Here is a 15,825-nt window from a genome sequence, read left to right on the forward strand (position 1 = left end):
TAGCAAACAATCATTAGAAAACACAAAAGGGGCATCCTTTACCAACAATTGAGTGAGCGGCTTAGCGATTTTGGAAAAATCTTTAATGAACCGGCGGTAAAAAACCCGCGTGTCCAAGAAAAACTCCTTATACCCTTCACATTAGTGGGGGGAGGGAGGCGCTCAATAACCTCAATTTTGGCACGATCAACCTCAATGCCCCTACTAGAAACAAACATGTCCCAACACAATACCCTCTTCAACCATGAAATGACATTTTTCCCAATTAAGCACAAGGTTCACCTCTTGACATCTTTTTAACACTTTAATCAAATTACTTAGGCAAGTGTCAAAAGATGAACCGCAAACAGAAAAGTCATCCATAAATACCTCGATTGATGATTCAAGCATGTCGGAAAAGATAGACATCATACACCTTTGAAATGTAGAAGGTGCATTACATAATCCAAATGGCATCCTTCGATAAGCAAAGGTGCCAAAAGGGCATGTGAATGTAGTCTTCTCTTGATCCTCGGGTAGGATAGGGATTTGGAGGAATCCCGAATACCCATCCAAGAAGCAATAGTGACTATGTGATGCCAACCTTTCCAAGATTTGATCGATAAAGGGGAGAGGGAAGTGGTCCTTCCGAGTGGATTTGTTCAATTTTCGATAGTCTATGCACATTCTCCACCCGGTGACCGACCTTGTAGAAATGGTCTCACCCTTATCGTTCTTGATAATGGTCATGCCCCCTTTTTTTGGAACAACTTGAACCGGGCTAACCCACTTGCTATCGGAGATAGGGTAGATTATGCCCGCTTCAAGAAGTTTCAAAACCTCTTTTTTAACAACTTCTTTCATGTTGGGGTTGAGCCTTCTTTGGTGCTCAATTGAGGAGTCATGATCATTATCAAGCAAAATCTTGTGCATGCATATCGTGGGACTTATCCCCTTAATGTCATCAATGGCATACCCAATGACACTCCTATACTCCCTCAACACAACTAGGAGTTTCTCAAGGGAAGTGTCATCAAGGTTGGTATTGACAATAACGGGATAAGTCTCATTATCATCAAGAAAAACGTATTTAAGTGAAGGGGAAAGGGGTTTAAGTTCAACCTTAGGAGGAGGCGTAGACCTCTCCTCTTTTACCTCCACCTTAAGTGCTTCAAACTCCCTTGCCTTGCCATGTAGGGTTGGTTCTAGCAACAACTTGTACCCTTAGCTTCATCATCATCATTGTTACAAACTTTCCGTAGGATCGCTTGTAAGAGTATCTTTGCTTATTGTTCATCATCTTCAATTCCTCCACTTCTCGGTCAAGAGTATCGATTCTATTGATATCCTCATACATAGGCTTCCTCATGGCTTGCGAGAATGAGAAAGAAATTTTCTCATCTCCCACATTCAATGTTAGCTTGCCTTGTTTCATATCAATTACCACTCCCGCCGTGTTCAAGAACGGCCTTCCCAAAATGAGAGGAACCTTGTTGTCCTCCTCCATTTCCATCACCACAAAGTCACAAGGTACAAAAACTCTTCCCACTTGTACCGGTACATCTTCAAGTATTCCCATTGGTAACCTAACCGAACGATCGGCTAATTGTATTGAGATTCTTGTTGGCTTCATCTCACCAACTTTTAAATTTTTCGCAATTGAGAAGGGCATCAAGCTTACACTTGCCCCAAGATCACAAAGAGCATCCATGGCTTCCATATCTCCAATCTTCACCGGAATTGCATAGCTACCCGGGTCACCAAGCTTTCGGGGAAGCTTGTTTTGAATGATTGCGCTCACCTCCATTGGAAGGGAGATGGTTGCACTCTCTTCAAGCCTACTTTTGTTGGACAAGAGATCTTTTAAAAATTTCGCATATGTAGCATTTGTGACATAGCATGAAATAGGGAATGTTCACTTGGAGCCCTCTCATGACCTCAAGGAACTTTGAAAACTTCTCATTCAATTTTTTTCTCTACCAACCTATGAGGGAAAGGAATAGGTGGCTTGTAGACTCTCATTGGGGGTTTCTCCACTTCAACTTCAACTCCCTCTCCTTTCTTCGTGTCTCCCTCAACACTCTTTTCTTTTTTCTTTTCTCTCAACTTCTACCACCTCATTTTTCAACATCATTCTCACTTCTCACCTCCACACCCTCATCTCTCTTTTGTGGCACATCTTCACTCATTACCGGACCTTCATACCCTCTCCCGGACCTCAATGTGATAGCCTTGACATGCTCCTTTGGGTTCACAACCGTTGAGCTTTGGAAATTGGACCACTAGCATTGGAGGTAGAACTCCCAACTTGTTGTGCAATTTGAGCTAGTTGATTCTCATTATTTTGTTGTGCGCTTGAAGTTTGTTGGATGTTGGAGCTCATTTCTGCATTGCTCTTCCCTTGTTGATTTATGAAAGACTCAAGAGCGGCCTCAAGGGAAGTCTTTTGGGGTGGAGGAGGTTGTTGGTTGAATTGCTGTCTTTGTTGGTTTGGATGGCGGTATGGGGCTTGGTGATTTTGTTGATTTTGGTTGTAGATGTTTTGAGGAGGGTTGTTGTAGTTGGATTGTTGGTTTTGATTGGGTTGTCTCCACCCTTGGTTTTGTTGCCTCTAACCTTGATTGAAAGGTTGCTCATTTCTTTGGTTCATGGCCGCAACTTGCTCATTAGTAGCATTGCAATATGAAGCCATGTGATCATTACCCCCACAAGTCTCACAAGACATGACTTGTGGTTGTGGTTGTGAAGAGGAGGTACCGCTTGAGGAGGTTGCTTGGTCTAGCTTGTGAGCTAGCATATCAAACTTTGAGGCAATGAGATCTATTGCACTCAACTCATGCATACCTTTCTTCTTCGGTTGACTTTCTCTTCTATCATATCTATAGGCGTAATGCCTTGCAACTTCTTCAATCATATTCTCGGCTTCTTGCACCGGTAGCTTTTTAAGACTACCACCGGCTCCGTTGTCAAGATTGGCCCTTGAGGTAGGAGTGAGACCGTCGTAGAAGCTTTGAATAATCATCCATAAAGGCAACCCATGGTGTGGACACTTCCTCTTTAGATCCTTGAATCTTTCCCATGCTTCACCTAAGGTTTCATCATCCTCTTGAGTGAAGCTTGTAATCTTCCTTCTCAATTCGCGGTCTTTTCGGGCGGACAAAACTTCCCAAGAAATGCTTTGGTAACCTCTTCCCATGTTGTTAAGGATCCTTCTTTCACGAACCTCAACCAACACTTAGCCTTGTCCCTAAGAGAGAACCGAAACATATGCATCCAAATGAATTCCTCCGTGAGGTTGTTTTGCTTGATGGTAGTGCACAACTCAAGGAAGTTGTCTAAATGAGCTAGAGGGCACTCATTTGCACTCCCCCCGAACTGTTCACTTTGGATCATCCTTATGAGTTAAGGAGAGAACTCATAGTTGTTTGCATTGGTGGTGGGAAGAAGTATGCCACTCCGAAGTTGGAATGCATCGGGGTGGTCATAGTCTTGTAGAAGTGGAGGAGGCGGTGGGTTGGCCATCTCTTGCTCGTTGTCAAGATTATCCTCCGACTCGGAATCCGTATAAGCTAGAAAAAATTCCGGGGTGCCTTGTAGGAGCCTTCTTACGTTCCTCAAAGTTCTATTTAACTCCGGATCTACGGGGATAAGCGGTGATTGCTTACTCCTCCGTGTCATGCACAGTCAAACAAAGCTAAGGAAAACGTTAGCAATGACTATCACAAAGTAAACACGCTTAAACAAAAACAAAATAAGAAGATTATATACATATACACAAATCTAGACTCATTCAACAATAACTTATTCAATGTGACTTTGCCTCCCCGGCAACGGCGCCAAAACTTGATAGGACGTCGTCAACCTATCAAGAAATAAGACCTAAATCGATCCTACTCAACTAGTAGCAAGGGCAAGAAAGGGTCGAACCCATGAGAGGCGTTGAATCAACCACCAAATGTTATTGTTTAAACAAGCTAGATTAAGTCGGGGGTTTTAAGTTGGTATTACGTCACACTATTCTAATTCAAATCAACTAATTCTAAGAGGTGATTAACAATATTAAGAAGGCCTAGGGCATGGGTTACACCACTAAACTTCATCACGGACCACAAGTAGCATGCATAGAAATGGTGATTTAGGGGATAAATTAGGGGAAGTTATCAAATGCACCCAACTACTCTCTCAAGCTAGAGGGATTACTTGACATCAAAACCATAACCTACTCTCGTGATTATGGGCAAGAAACAAGTGTTAAAACATCCTCACGATAACATGCAAATTCCCTTGACTAGAAATTCCTATTCTCATGGCAAATCAAGTCAATCAAGCATAAGGGAGCTTCCTCAAGTTCATCTCTCGATCCTTCGTTGAGGAAGCTAGATAAATAATTCAAGCAATGGCCAATTACAAGAATTAACAATGAAACCTCTTAAACTCAACTAATTAACACCCCACAATTAACAAATTAGTTCATGCAACAAGTGTTGGTGATTACATTGAGGGTTCACCCAAACCCTAGGAATTAGACTACTCACAATCCATGGAGGTTAAAGCAATTAAAGATTTCAAGGAATTCATGAACAAATTAAAACTAAGAATTAAGTAGAATCTAACAATTAAACATGCAAAGAACAACCAAACAATTAATAAAAAGCAAGAATTAAAGATAGAAGAGAGAAAGAAAGAGTAAGAAAAAATTACTAGAAGCTTCAATAATTGACTAACAATGGTGGAACTTGTCTTCTACAATGATTGGATTGAAAAACCTTCAAAACAAGAACTAAAATCTATGCTAATTTGAGGATTTTTGTGTTTCAAACTAAGAGGAGTATGAAAATCTGGAAAAATTGGGAACCCCTCTAAAATGGTCCAAAGGGGCTATTTATATTACCCCCTAAAATAAGAGGACGGTGAAAACAAGAAACGGGTAAACTGTAGGTCTGCACGGACGTGCAATAGTTGGCACGTCCGTGCAGACCAAGGCAGAAACTCAGTTTAAGACGACCTGCTGCAGCACGGGCGTGCACCTTTGGCACGTCCGTGCTGCATCATCTGCACGGACGTGCAATATTTGGCACGTCCGTGCAGGCCTTGGCAGAAAGATGGCTTCAGGTCTGCACTCCTGCACGGACGTGCAACATCTTGCACGGCCGTGCTGCCTCATAATCACGGAAGCACGTCCGTGCTGCATCATCTGCACGGACGTGCAATATTTGGCACGTCCGTGCAGGCCTTGGCAGAAAGATGGCTTCAAGTCTGCACTCCTGCACGGACGTGCAACATCTTGCACGGCCGTGCAGGGTCTTCTGGGCCCTTTTCTTCGTGTTTTCTTCTACGATGCTCTTGTACTTGGATTCTTTCCATCATTTCCTTGCTTCTAACCTCGGTTTGGTAACCATGGGCTTCATTTGGTCGTCTTTGGACCTAAAATCTCAACAAAAACACTAACAACCCGTGAAGCATAGGATACACAAAAATTGCATAATAATAGGGTAAAAGTGAACCAAAACACAAATTTGTTCAGGTAAACTAGGTTCAAATACGCCCTAAAACCGCATAAAATAGCAAGTTATCAAATCCCCCCAAGCTAAGCTTTTGCTCGTCCTCGAGCAAACTAGTCATGACAAAACAAATAGAGGGAACTAACTTGTTATAGAAGGTTGAAGCAAAAGTTAAACCAAGAAAGGGTAGGCATACACAATAAACCGAACGATCACTTTTAGCAAAAGTGAGAAGCCGTTTAAACCTACAAGTCGCCTAGTAGGACGAGTCCATCTCTCGTGAGGGTTTCCAAAGAGAATCACCCACAACTCCCACAAACACAACACACGATTTTTTTTTTTTTTTATAGCCCAAGTCAACTCATCGGGATGTGATTCAAAAGCAAGACAAGTGAACAACTTTCAAGAATTACCAATCATACAAATGTACACATGAGTTGGGGTAGAGAGGAGAACTAAACAAGGTTGCACTAGGATACTTCCTTTGGCCTTTTACTATTTCATTAGAGCACACCTAGATATTCCAAAGTTGTAACAAGCCCTCTTTCGGTTATAAAATCTCAAAATGCTAGTCCACCTCCCAAAATGCACACCCAAGGCCCCTTAACTACACTCTAACTCGGGAATTTCATAAGAAACAACAATGCAAACAAGGTGTGGGAGGCATCCACGAGTTGACCTCTAAAGAAGAGAATTTTTTTTTTTTTTTTTTAGAAGTTTTGGGGTAGTTTTTGTTCTCCCCTTTTTTTTATGCTCTTCTTTTTTTTTTTCAATTTTCAATGCCCTCGCCTCTTTTAACTGTGAGCGGCTCTTTCTTTATTGAGAACGTGTGGCTTATTACGCCACTTATTACACATGATACAAGTAGAACCAATTCCCTAATAGAGTTTCATTTCGGGGAGGAAAGGGGACACATCAAGGGCACAAGGGACCACAAATTTATTCAAACATATCCTACTTGAGCAAATTAGACAATATCTTATACTAGGCGTGCAATTGAGCATTCATTGGCTTTCATTTCATATACTCCAATGCAATCAAGATTAATAGACCTCTAAATGACCCCCAACTCGTGCACACACACTTCTAAAAAAAACTTTTACTCATCACTCAAGAGTCAAGCAAGCAAAACATATAATCGTCATATGAGTTTCATCCTTGGGCACTTTTTCATCATTTTTTTTTTCATTTTTTTCTCTCTTTTTTTCTCTCTCTTTTTTTTTTTTTTTTTTTTAGGCATAAAATAACTATACATCTAAATAAGGGATAGGAGAAGTATTCACAATGCAAGGGATTTGGATTTCAAAGGAAGCAATTTGGATTCAAAGGGTTTGGATGTTAGGGAAATGGGAATAGGGGCATGCAAATCAACATATACGTACGAGAACACAGCATGAACCAATGGTAAATGAGAAAATACTCCCCCCCAAGCTATCATAAACATTGTCCCCAATGTTGAAACAATATAAGCACAAAGAGAAGGGGAAGGAGATACTAACTCATTGGTTCGGGCCCCCTTGGGAGCTCGAACCCCCGGGGTAGAGATGGTGATATACATTGCGGAAGTCGCCCAATTCCGATCGAAGACCTTCAAAGCTTGACCTCATTCCGTCAAAAGAAGTCCTCAAGTCTTCATTTGACTTCCTCATGGTCTCAAACTCGGAAGTCATGCGGGCGAAGTTCGCATTCATATTAGCCATCTGCTGCTCGAAGGTGAGGAATGGGTTGCCTTCACCCATGCCCTGACCTTGGTACCCCTCTTGGTACCCTTGTTGGAACTCGTACTGCTGGTGAAATTCTGGTTGTTGCTGAAATTGTTGTTGTTGATGATGTTGTTGTTGCTCTTGCTGCTCTTGCCCTTGTTCCTCTCCCTCTTGACCGGGAGCCCAAGGGAAGTCCCTCTCAAAGATCCAGTTCGCCTGGTTGTAGATGGCGGTGGCCTCGGGGTCGGGTAAGTAGGCATAGGGGCGCCTACTCACCAACCACAAATAGGGGTGGTTCCCCTCTACATCCGTGAGCCATTTCATGGCTCTCAGCGACTGCATATCCAACTGTGTTGGACCTGGAACAACCTGCTCTTCTGCAAAATCAAGGTTAAGAGCAGCAGCAATTATAGTAATCATACCACCTATGGTGATGTTGCCTGATCCTGTGGCAACATCTTCTAGGTGGTCCATAAACCAAGACCCCACATTTAAACTCGTACTACCCTCACTCAGATGCCATAGAAAGTAAAGCTCTCGAGTAGACACGACCCCTGAACTGTCTCCCCTAGCAAAAACTGTGTTCGCTATGGTACGCTGGGCGATCCTAAAGGCAGGGCGAATAATGGCTGTGGCCTTATCAGTTCTAGGGTTATACCCAAACAGCCCTGTGATTCTTCTCCAAAATTCACCCGCCATATAGTTACGGGGTTGCCTATCCTTAGGCCCCATAGTTCCAGAAACAGGCCACCCGAAAGCTTGGTTAACTCTCGCTACGGACATTCTATGTTGGGCATTCATGAGCTGGAAGGTCATGTAACGGGGGGATCTTGTGGTGTCACGGTGCACACAAAGGGAGGAGAGGAATTCTAGGGTCAGTCTCCTATAGGTTAAGGCATGTAACTCTAGCCAAGAACCTAGGTCGGCTCCCTCGAATAACATTGTGATGTCAGCTCCTACCCCTAAGGCGTCCGCCACCTCACTATCATAGAATTTGGTGGGCTTGACCCGCCTCCTACTGATTTTAAGGAAATTGGCCGAAAAGGCCTGGTCAGCGAAAACTATTCCCATTGTGTCCACTTGCGGTGGATCAACGGGAGGAGGAGGCGATGGGTTCCTAAATCTAAGGGAAGAGGTGTTTCGGGATTGGTTTCTTCTTGGCATGGTTGTTTTTATTTTGTTTTATTTAGAATGACTAAACCCGCCACACAAAGAGATCAAGACACTAAACCAATTCACCAAGCAATTTTAAGGTCAAAAACCCAAGACTTAGCCACACCAAAGGACACCACAAAGAATAATCCACACAATCACAAAAACTCACAAAACCTAAACAATTAATCCTCACAATATTCAATTAAACCCATAATGCTTTACATAAAAGCACAAATACTCAACAACTATCAATTCAACCAAGATTGCAAGCAAAAATAAGCACAAAACAACAAGTTTCAAGTATGGAAATAGTAAGTGGAAGGAACGATTATACCGAGCTTAACGTGGGTGTAAAACCCGCCAATGAACCTTCCTAGCCTTCCTTTCCCTTGCTTGAACCTTTTCCTTCAACCAATTGTTAAAATTTCAATCCAAAAGAAAACCCCCAAATTGATTTTTTTCTTCTTAGGGTTTCGGTTAATGGGTGATTTTTGGGTTGAAGATTGGAGAAAGGAGTAGTATTTTGCGTTTTTGTTGAAAAGGAGTGTTGATTATGGTGGGAAATGTTGAATTTTGGGTGAGAATTTGAGTGTTTAAGGGTTGAGAGGAGGAGTAAGAGGGGTTAGAGAGAAGGAGGAGAACCGTGGGTTTGAGAGGAAGAACAAAAAAATTGTGGATTTTTTTCTTTTTTTCGAGCAGTTTCGGCCTTAAATACTTGGTATGCACGGACGTGCAGCATTGGCACGGACGTGCAGCTCAAGTCAGAACGTGCTTAACTTTCTGCCTGTAAAAGCACGGACGTGCCATTATCGGCACGGACGTGCTGCTTTTGGCACGGACGTGCTGCTTTTGGCACGGACGTGCTGCTTTTGGCACGGACGTGCTTAACTTGGCAGAATACTTCTCAACTTTCTGCCTGTAAAAGCACGGACGTGCCATTATCGGCACGGACGTGCTGCTTTTGGCACGGACGTGCTGATTTTGGCACGGACGTGCTTAACTTGGCAGAATACTTGCTGCTTTTGGCACGTTTACTCTCCTTTTTTTTTTTTTTTTTTTTTTGAGTAAAATTACTAAAATACTCGGGTTGCCTCCCGGAAGCGCTTCTTTATTGTCACTAGCTTGACCATATTACGTTTTCAATCACGAGGGATATCAAATTCATCTAAATGAACTACCTTTGTTTCTTCTTGCACGAAACCATCGAAGTATGCTTTCAACCTTTGGCCATTAACTTTGAATGGTTCACCTTTGTCGTTGGAAATCTCAATGGCGCCATATGGGAATATCTTTGTAATGGTGAAAGGGCCACTCCATCTTGATTTTAGCTTTCCCGGAAACAACTTCAACCGGGAGTTAAATAGCAAGACCTTGTCACCCTCCTTGAACTCTCTCTTGTTGATGTGCTTGTCGTGCCATGCTTTGGTCTTCTCCTTGTAGATCTTTGCACTCTCATATGCATCTAACCTCAACTCTTCCAAGGCATGGAGGTCAAGCATCCTCTTTTCTCCGGCGGATTGGATATCAAAATTCAAGGTTTTGATAGCCCAGTGCGCACGATGTTCCAGTTCCACCGGTAGATGGCATGACTTCCCATAAACGAGCTTGTAAGGGGTGGTGCCAATAGGAGTCTTGAAGGCGGTGCGGTAGGCCCATAGAGCATCATCCAACCTTGATGACCAATCCTTCCTTGACCTATTCACCGTCTTCTCTAGTATCAACTTAATCTCCCTATTTGAAATTTCAGCTTGACCACTTGTTTGAGGGTGGTAAGCCAATGACACCTTGTGCCTCACTCCGTATTTTTCAAGGAGAGCCTTGAAAGATCGCTTTGCAAAGTGCGATCCTCCATCACTTATTACGGCACGTGGCACACCAAACCTAGGGAAAATGACTTTCTTGAACAACTTGACTACTACCTTAGCATCATTTGTAGGAGATGCAACCGCTTCAACCCACTTTGATACATAGTCGACGGCCACCAAAATGTATTTGTTCCCAAAAGAGGATGGGAAAGGTCCCATAAAATCTATTCCCCACACATCGAAAATTTCCAGCTCTAAAATGTTATTCAAAGGCATTTCGTTCTTTCTTGACAAATTACCGGTCCTTTGACACCGGTCACAAGCTTTAACAACTCCCCATACGTCCTTGAACATAGAGGGCCAATAGAAACCGCATTGCAATATTCTCGCCAATGTCTTGTTAGCACTCATATGTCCTCCACAAGGTGAGGAGTGACACATTGTGATAACTTCATGAATTTCATCGTCGGGGACACACCTTCTAAAAAGACCATCAACACCTTGTTTGAAGAGCAAGGGGTCATCCCAAAAGTATTGGCGGACATCATGGAGGAACTTCCGCTTTTGTTGATAGGTGAGGTCGGGAGGAAGGATGGAGCAAGCCAAGTAATTTACAATATCCGCAAACCATGGGGCCGGGGCTTGAATGATTGCGAATAATTGATCATCCGGGAATGAATCATCAATTGGAAAAGCTTCAATTTCACCTTCTACGATCGGTAGCCGTGAGAGATGATCGGCTACTACATTCTCGGCACCCTTCTTGTCCCGAATTTCTATATCGTAGTCTTGTAAGAGCAAGACCCACCTAATCAACCGTGGTTTAGCGTCCTTCTTGGACAGCAAGTACTTCAAAGCCGCATGGTCGGTGAAGACTATAACTTTGGAGCCCACCAAGTAAGACCTAAACTTTTCGATAGCATGGACGATGGCTAGGAGCTCTTTTTCAGTCGTTGTGTAGTTTCTTTGTGCTTCATCAAGAGTTTTGCTAGTGTAATAGATGGCATGGAGCTTTTTATCCTTCCTTTGCCCAAGCACAGATCCAACGACATAGTCCGAAGCATCACACATGAGTTCAAAAGGGAGCTCCCAATTCGGTGGTTGAATGATGGGAGCCGTGATCAAAGCTTCCTTCAACCTATCAAAGGCTAGCAAACAATCATTAGAAAACACAAAAGGGGCATCCTTTACCAACAATTGAGTGAGCGGCTTAGCGATTTTGGAAAAATCTTTAATGAACCGGCGGTAAAAACCCGCGTGTCCAAGAAAACTCCTTATACCCTTCACATTAGTGGGGGGAGGGAGGCGCTCAATAACCTCAATTTTGGCACGATCAACCTCAATGCCCCTACTAGAAACAACATGTCCCAACACAATACCCTCTTCAACCATGAAATGACATTTTTCCCAATTAAGCACAAGGTTCACCTCTTGACATCTTTTTAACACTTTAATCAAATTACTTAGGCAAGTGTCAAAAGATGAACCGCAAACAGAAAAGTCATCCATAAATACCTCGATTGATGATTCAAGCATGTCGGAAAAGATAGACATCATACACCTTTGAAATGTAGAAGGTGCATTACATAATCCAAATGGCATCCTTCGATAAGCAAAGGTGCCAAAAGGGCATGTGAATGTAGTCTTCTCTTGATCCTCGGGTAGGATAGGGATTTGGAGGAATCCCGAATACCCATCCAAGAAGCAATAGTGACTATGTGATGCCAACCTTTCCAAGATTTGATCGATAAAGGGGAGAGGGAAGTGGTCCTTCCGAGTGGATTTGTTCAATTTTCGATAGTCTATGCACATTCTCCACCCGGTGACCGACCTTGTAGAAATGGTCTCACCCTTATCGTTCTTGATAATGGTCATGCCCCCTTTTTTTGGAACAACTTGAACCGGGCTAACCCACTTGCTATCGGAGATAGGGTAGATTATGCCCGCTTCAAGAAGTTTCAAAACCTCTTTTTTAACAACTTCTTTCATGTTGGGGTTGAGCCTTCTTTGGTGCTCAATTGAGGAGTCATGATCATTATCAAGCAAAATCTTGTGCATGCATATCGTGGGACTTATCCCCTTAATGTCATCAATGGCATACCCAATGACACTCCTATACTCCCTCAACACAACTAGGAGTTTCTCAAGGGAAGTGTCATCAAGGTTGGTATTGACAATAACGGGATAAGTCTCATTATCATCAAGAAAAACGTATTTAAGTGAAGGGGAAGGGGTTTAAGTTCAACCTTAGGAGGAGGCGTAGACCTCTCCTCTTTTACCTCCACCTTAAGTGCTTCAAACTCCCTTGCCTTGCCATGTAGGGGTTGGTCTAGCAACAACTTGTACCCCTTAGCTTCATCATCATCATTGTACAAACTTTCCGTGAGGATCGCTTGTAGAGTATCTTTGCTATTGTTCATCATCTTCAATTCCTCCACTTCTCGGTCAAGAGTATCGATTCTATTGATATCCTCATACATAGGCTTCCTCATGGCTTGCGAGAATGAGAAAGAAATTTTCTCATCTCCCACATTCAATGTTAGCTTGCCTTGTTTCATATCAATTACCACTCCCGCCGTGTTCAAGAACGGCCTTCCCAAAATGAGAGGAACCTTGTTGTCCTCCTCCATTTCCATCACCACAAAGTCACAAGGTACAAAAACTCTTCCCACTTGTACCGGTACATCTTCAAGTATTCCCATTGGTAACCTAACCGAACGATCGGCTAATTGTATTGAGATTCTTGTTGGCTTCATCTCACCAACTTTTAAATTTTTCGCAATTGAGAAGGGCATCAAGCTTACACTTGCCCCAAGATCACAAAGAGCATCCATGGCTTCCATATCTCCAATCTTCACCGGAATTGCATAGCTACCCGGGTCACCAAGCTTTCGGGGAAGCTTGTTTTGAATGATTGCGCTCACCTCCATTGGAAGGGAGATGGTTGCACTCTCTTCAAGCCTACTTTTGTTGGACAAGAGATCTTTTAAAAATTTCGCATATGTAGGCATTTGTGACATAGCATGAAATAGGGAATGTTCACTTGGAGCCCTCTCATGACCTCAAGGAACTTTGAAAACTTCTCATTCAATTTTTTCTCTACCAACCTATGAGGGAAAGGAATAGGTGGCTTGTAGACTCTCATTGGGGGTTTCTCCACTTCAACTTCAACTCCCTCTCCTTTCTTCGTGTCTCCCTCAACACTCTTTTCTTTTTCTTTTCTCTCAACTTCTACCACCTCATTTTCAACATCATTCTCACTTCTCACCTCCACACCCTCATCTCTCTTTTGTGGCACATCTTCACTCATTACCGGACCTTCATACCCTCTCCCGGACCTCAATGTGATAGCCTTGACATGCTCCTTTGGGTTCACAACCGTTGAGCTTGGAAATTGACCACTAGCATTGGAGGTAGAACTCCCAACTTGTTGTGCAATTTGAGCTAGTTGATTCTCAATTATTTTGTTGTGCGCTTGAAGTTGTTGGATGTTGGAGCTCATTTCTGCATTGCTCTTCCCTTGTTGATTTATGAAAGACTCAAGAGCGGCCTCAAGGGAAGTCTTTTGGGGTGGAGGAGGTTGTTGGTTGAATTGCTGTCTTTGTTGGTTTGGATGGCGGTATGGGGCTTGGTGATTTTGTTGATTTTGGTTGTAGATGTTTTGAGGAGGGTTGTTGTAGTTGGATTGTTGGTTTTGATTGGGTTGTCTCCACCCTTGGTTTTGTTGCCTCTAACCTTGATTGAAAGGTTGCTCATTTCTTTGGTTCATGGCCGCAACTTGCTCATTAGTAGCATTGCAATATGAAGCCATGTGATCATTACCCCCACAAGTCTCACAAGACATGACTTGTGGTTGTGGTTGTGAAGAGGAGGTACCGCTTGAGGAGGTTGCTTGGTCTAGCTTGTGAGCTAGCATATCAAACTTTGAGGCAATGAGATCTATTGCACTCAACTCATGCATACCTTTCTTCTTCGGTTGACTTTCTCTTCTATCATATCTATAGGCGTAATGCCTTGCAACTTCTTCAATCATATTCTCGGCTTCTTGCACCGGTAGCTTTTTAAGACTACCACCGGCTCCGTTGTCAAGATTGGCCCTTGAGGTAGGAGTGAGACCGTCGTAGAAGCTTTGAATAATCATCCATAAAGGCAACCCATGGTGTGGACACTTCCTCTTTAGATCCTTGAATCTTTCCCATGCTTCACCTAAGGTTTCATCATCCTCTTGAGTGAAGCTTGTAATCTTCCTTCTCAATTCCGCGGTCTTTTCGGGCGGACAAAACTTCCCAAGAAATGCTTTGGTAACCTCTTCCCATGTTGTTAAGGATCCTTCTTTCACGGACCTCAACCAACACTTAGCCTTGTCCCTAAGAGAGAACCGAAACATATGCATCCAAATGAATTCCTCCGTGAGGTTGTTTTGCTTGATGGTAGTGCACAACTCAAGGAAGTTGTCTAAATGAGCTAGAGGGCACTCATTTGCACTCCCCCCGAACTGTTCACTTTGGATCATCCTTATGAGTTAAGGAGAGAACTCATAGTTGTTTGCATTGGTGGTGGGAAGAAGTATGCCACTCCGAAGTTGGAATGCATCGGGGTGGTCATAGTCTTGTAGAAGTGGAGGAGGCGGTGGGTTGGCCATCTCTTGCTCGTTGTCAAGATTATCCTCCGACTCGGAATCCGTATAAGCTAGAAAAAATTCCGGGGTGCCTTGTAGGAGCCTTCTTACGTTCCTCAAAGTTCTATTTAACTCCGGATCTACGGGGATAAGCGGTGATTGCTTACTCCTCCGTGTCATGCACAGTCAAACAAAGCTAAGGAAAACGTTAGCAATGACTATCACAAAGTAAACACGCTTAAACAAAAACAAAATAAGAAGATTATATACATATACACAAATCTAGACTCATTCAACAATAACTTATTCAATGTGACTTTGCCTCCCCGGCAACGGCGCCAAAACTTGATAGGACGTCGTCAACCTATCAAGAAATAAGACCTAAATCGATCCTACTCAACTAGTAGCAAGGGCAAGAAAGGGTCGAACCCATGAGAGGCGTTGAATCAACCACCAAATGTTATTGTTTAAACAAGCTAGATTAAGTCGGGGGTTTTAAGTTGGTATTACGTCACACTATTCTAATTCAAATCAACTAATTCTAAGAGGTGATTAACAATATTAAGAAGGCCTAGGGCATGGGTTACACCACTAAACTTCATCACGGACCACAAGTAGCATGCATAGAAATGGTGATTTAGGGGATAAATTAGGGGAAGTTATCAAATGCACCCAACTACTCTCTCAAGCTAGAGGGATTACTTGACATCAAAACCATAACCTACTCTCGTGATTATGGGCAAGAAACAAGTGTTAAAACATCCTCACGATAACATGCAAATTCCCTTGACTAGAAATTCCTATTCTCATGGCAAATCAAGTCAATCAAGCATAAGGGAGCTTCCTCAAGTTCATCTCTCGATCCTTCGTTGAGGAAGCTAGATAAATAATTCAAGCAATGGCCAATTACAAGAATTAACAATGAAACCTCTTAAACTCAACTAATTAACACCCCACAATTAACAAATTAGTTCATGCAACAAGTGTTGGTGATTACATTGAGGGTTCACCCAAACCCTAGGAATTAGACTACTCACAATCCATGGAGGTTAAAGCAATTAAAG

General features: G+C 42.8%; 1 protein-coding gene across 1 annotated transcript; it reads right to left on the bottom strand.

Annotated features, from left to right (window-relative positions):
• Positions 1-13,873: 13,873 nt before the first annotated feature.
• LOC110725965 lies at positions 13,874-14,656 on the bottom strand. The gene has a single exon (XM_021905444.1). It carries the CDS (start codon positions 14,654-14,656, stop codon positions 13,874-13,876), a length of 783 nt encoding a protein of 260 aa, XP_021761136.1.
• Positions 14,657-15,825: the final 1,169 nt, after the last annotated feature.

Source organism: Chenopodium quinoa, unplaced genomic scaffold (genome assembly GCF_001683475.1).
Source record: "Chenopodium quinoa cultivar QQ74 unplaced genomic scaffold, ASM168347v1, whole genome shotgun sequence".
In the NCBI taxonomy this organism is placed as follows: domain Eukaryota; kingdom Viridiplantae; phylum Streptophyta; class Magnoliopsida; order Caryophyllales; family Amaranthaceae; genus Chenopodium; species Chenopodium quinoa.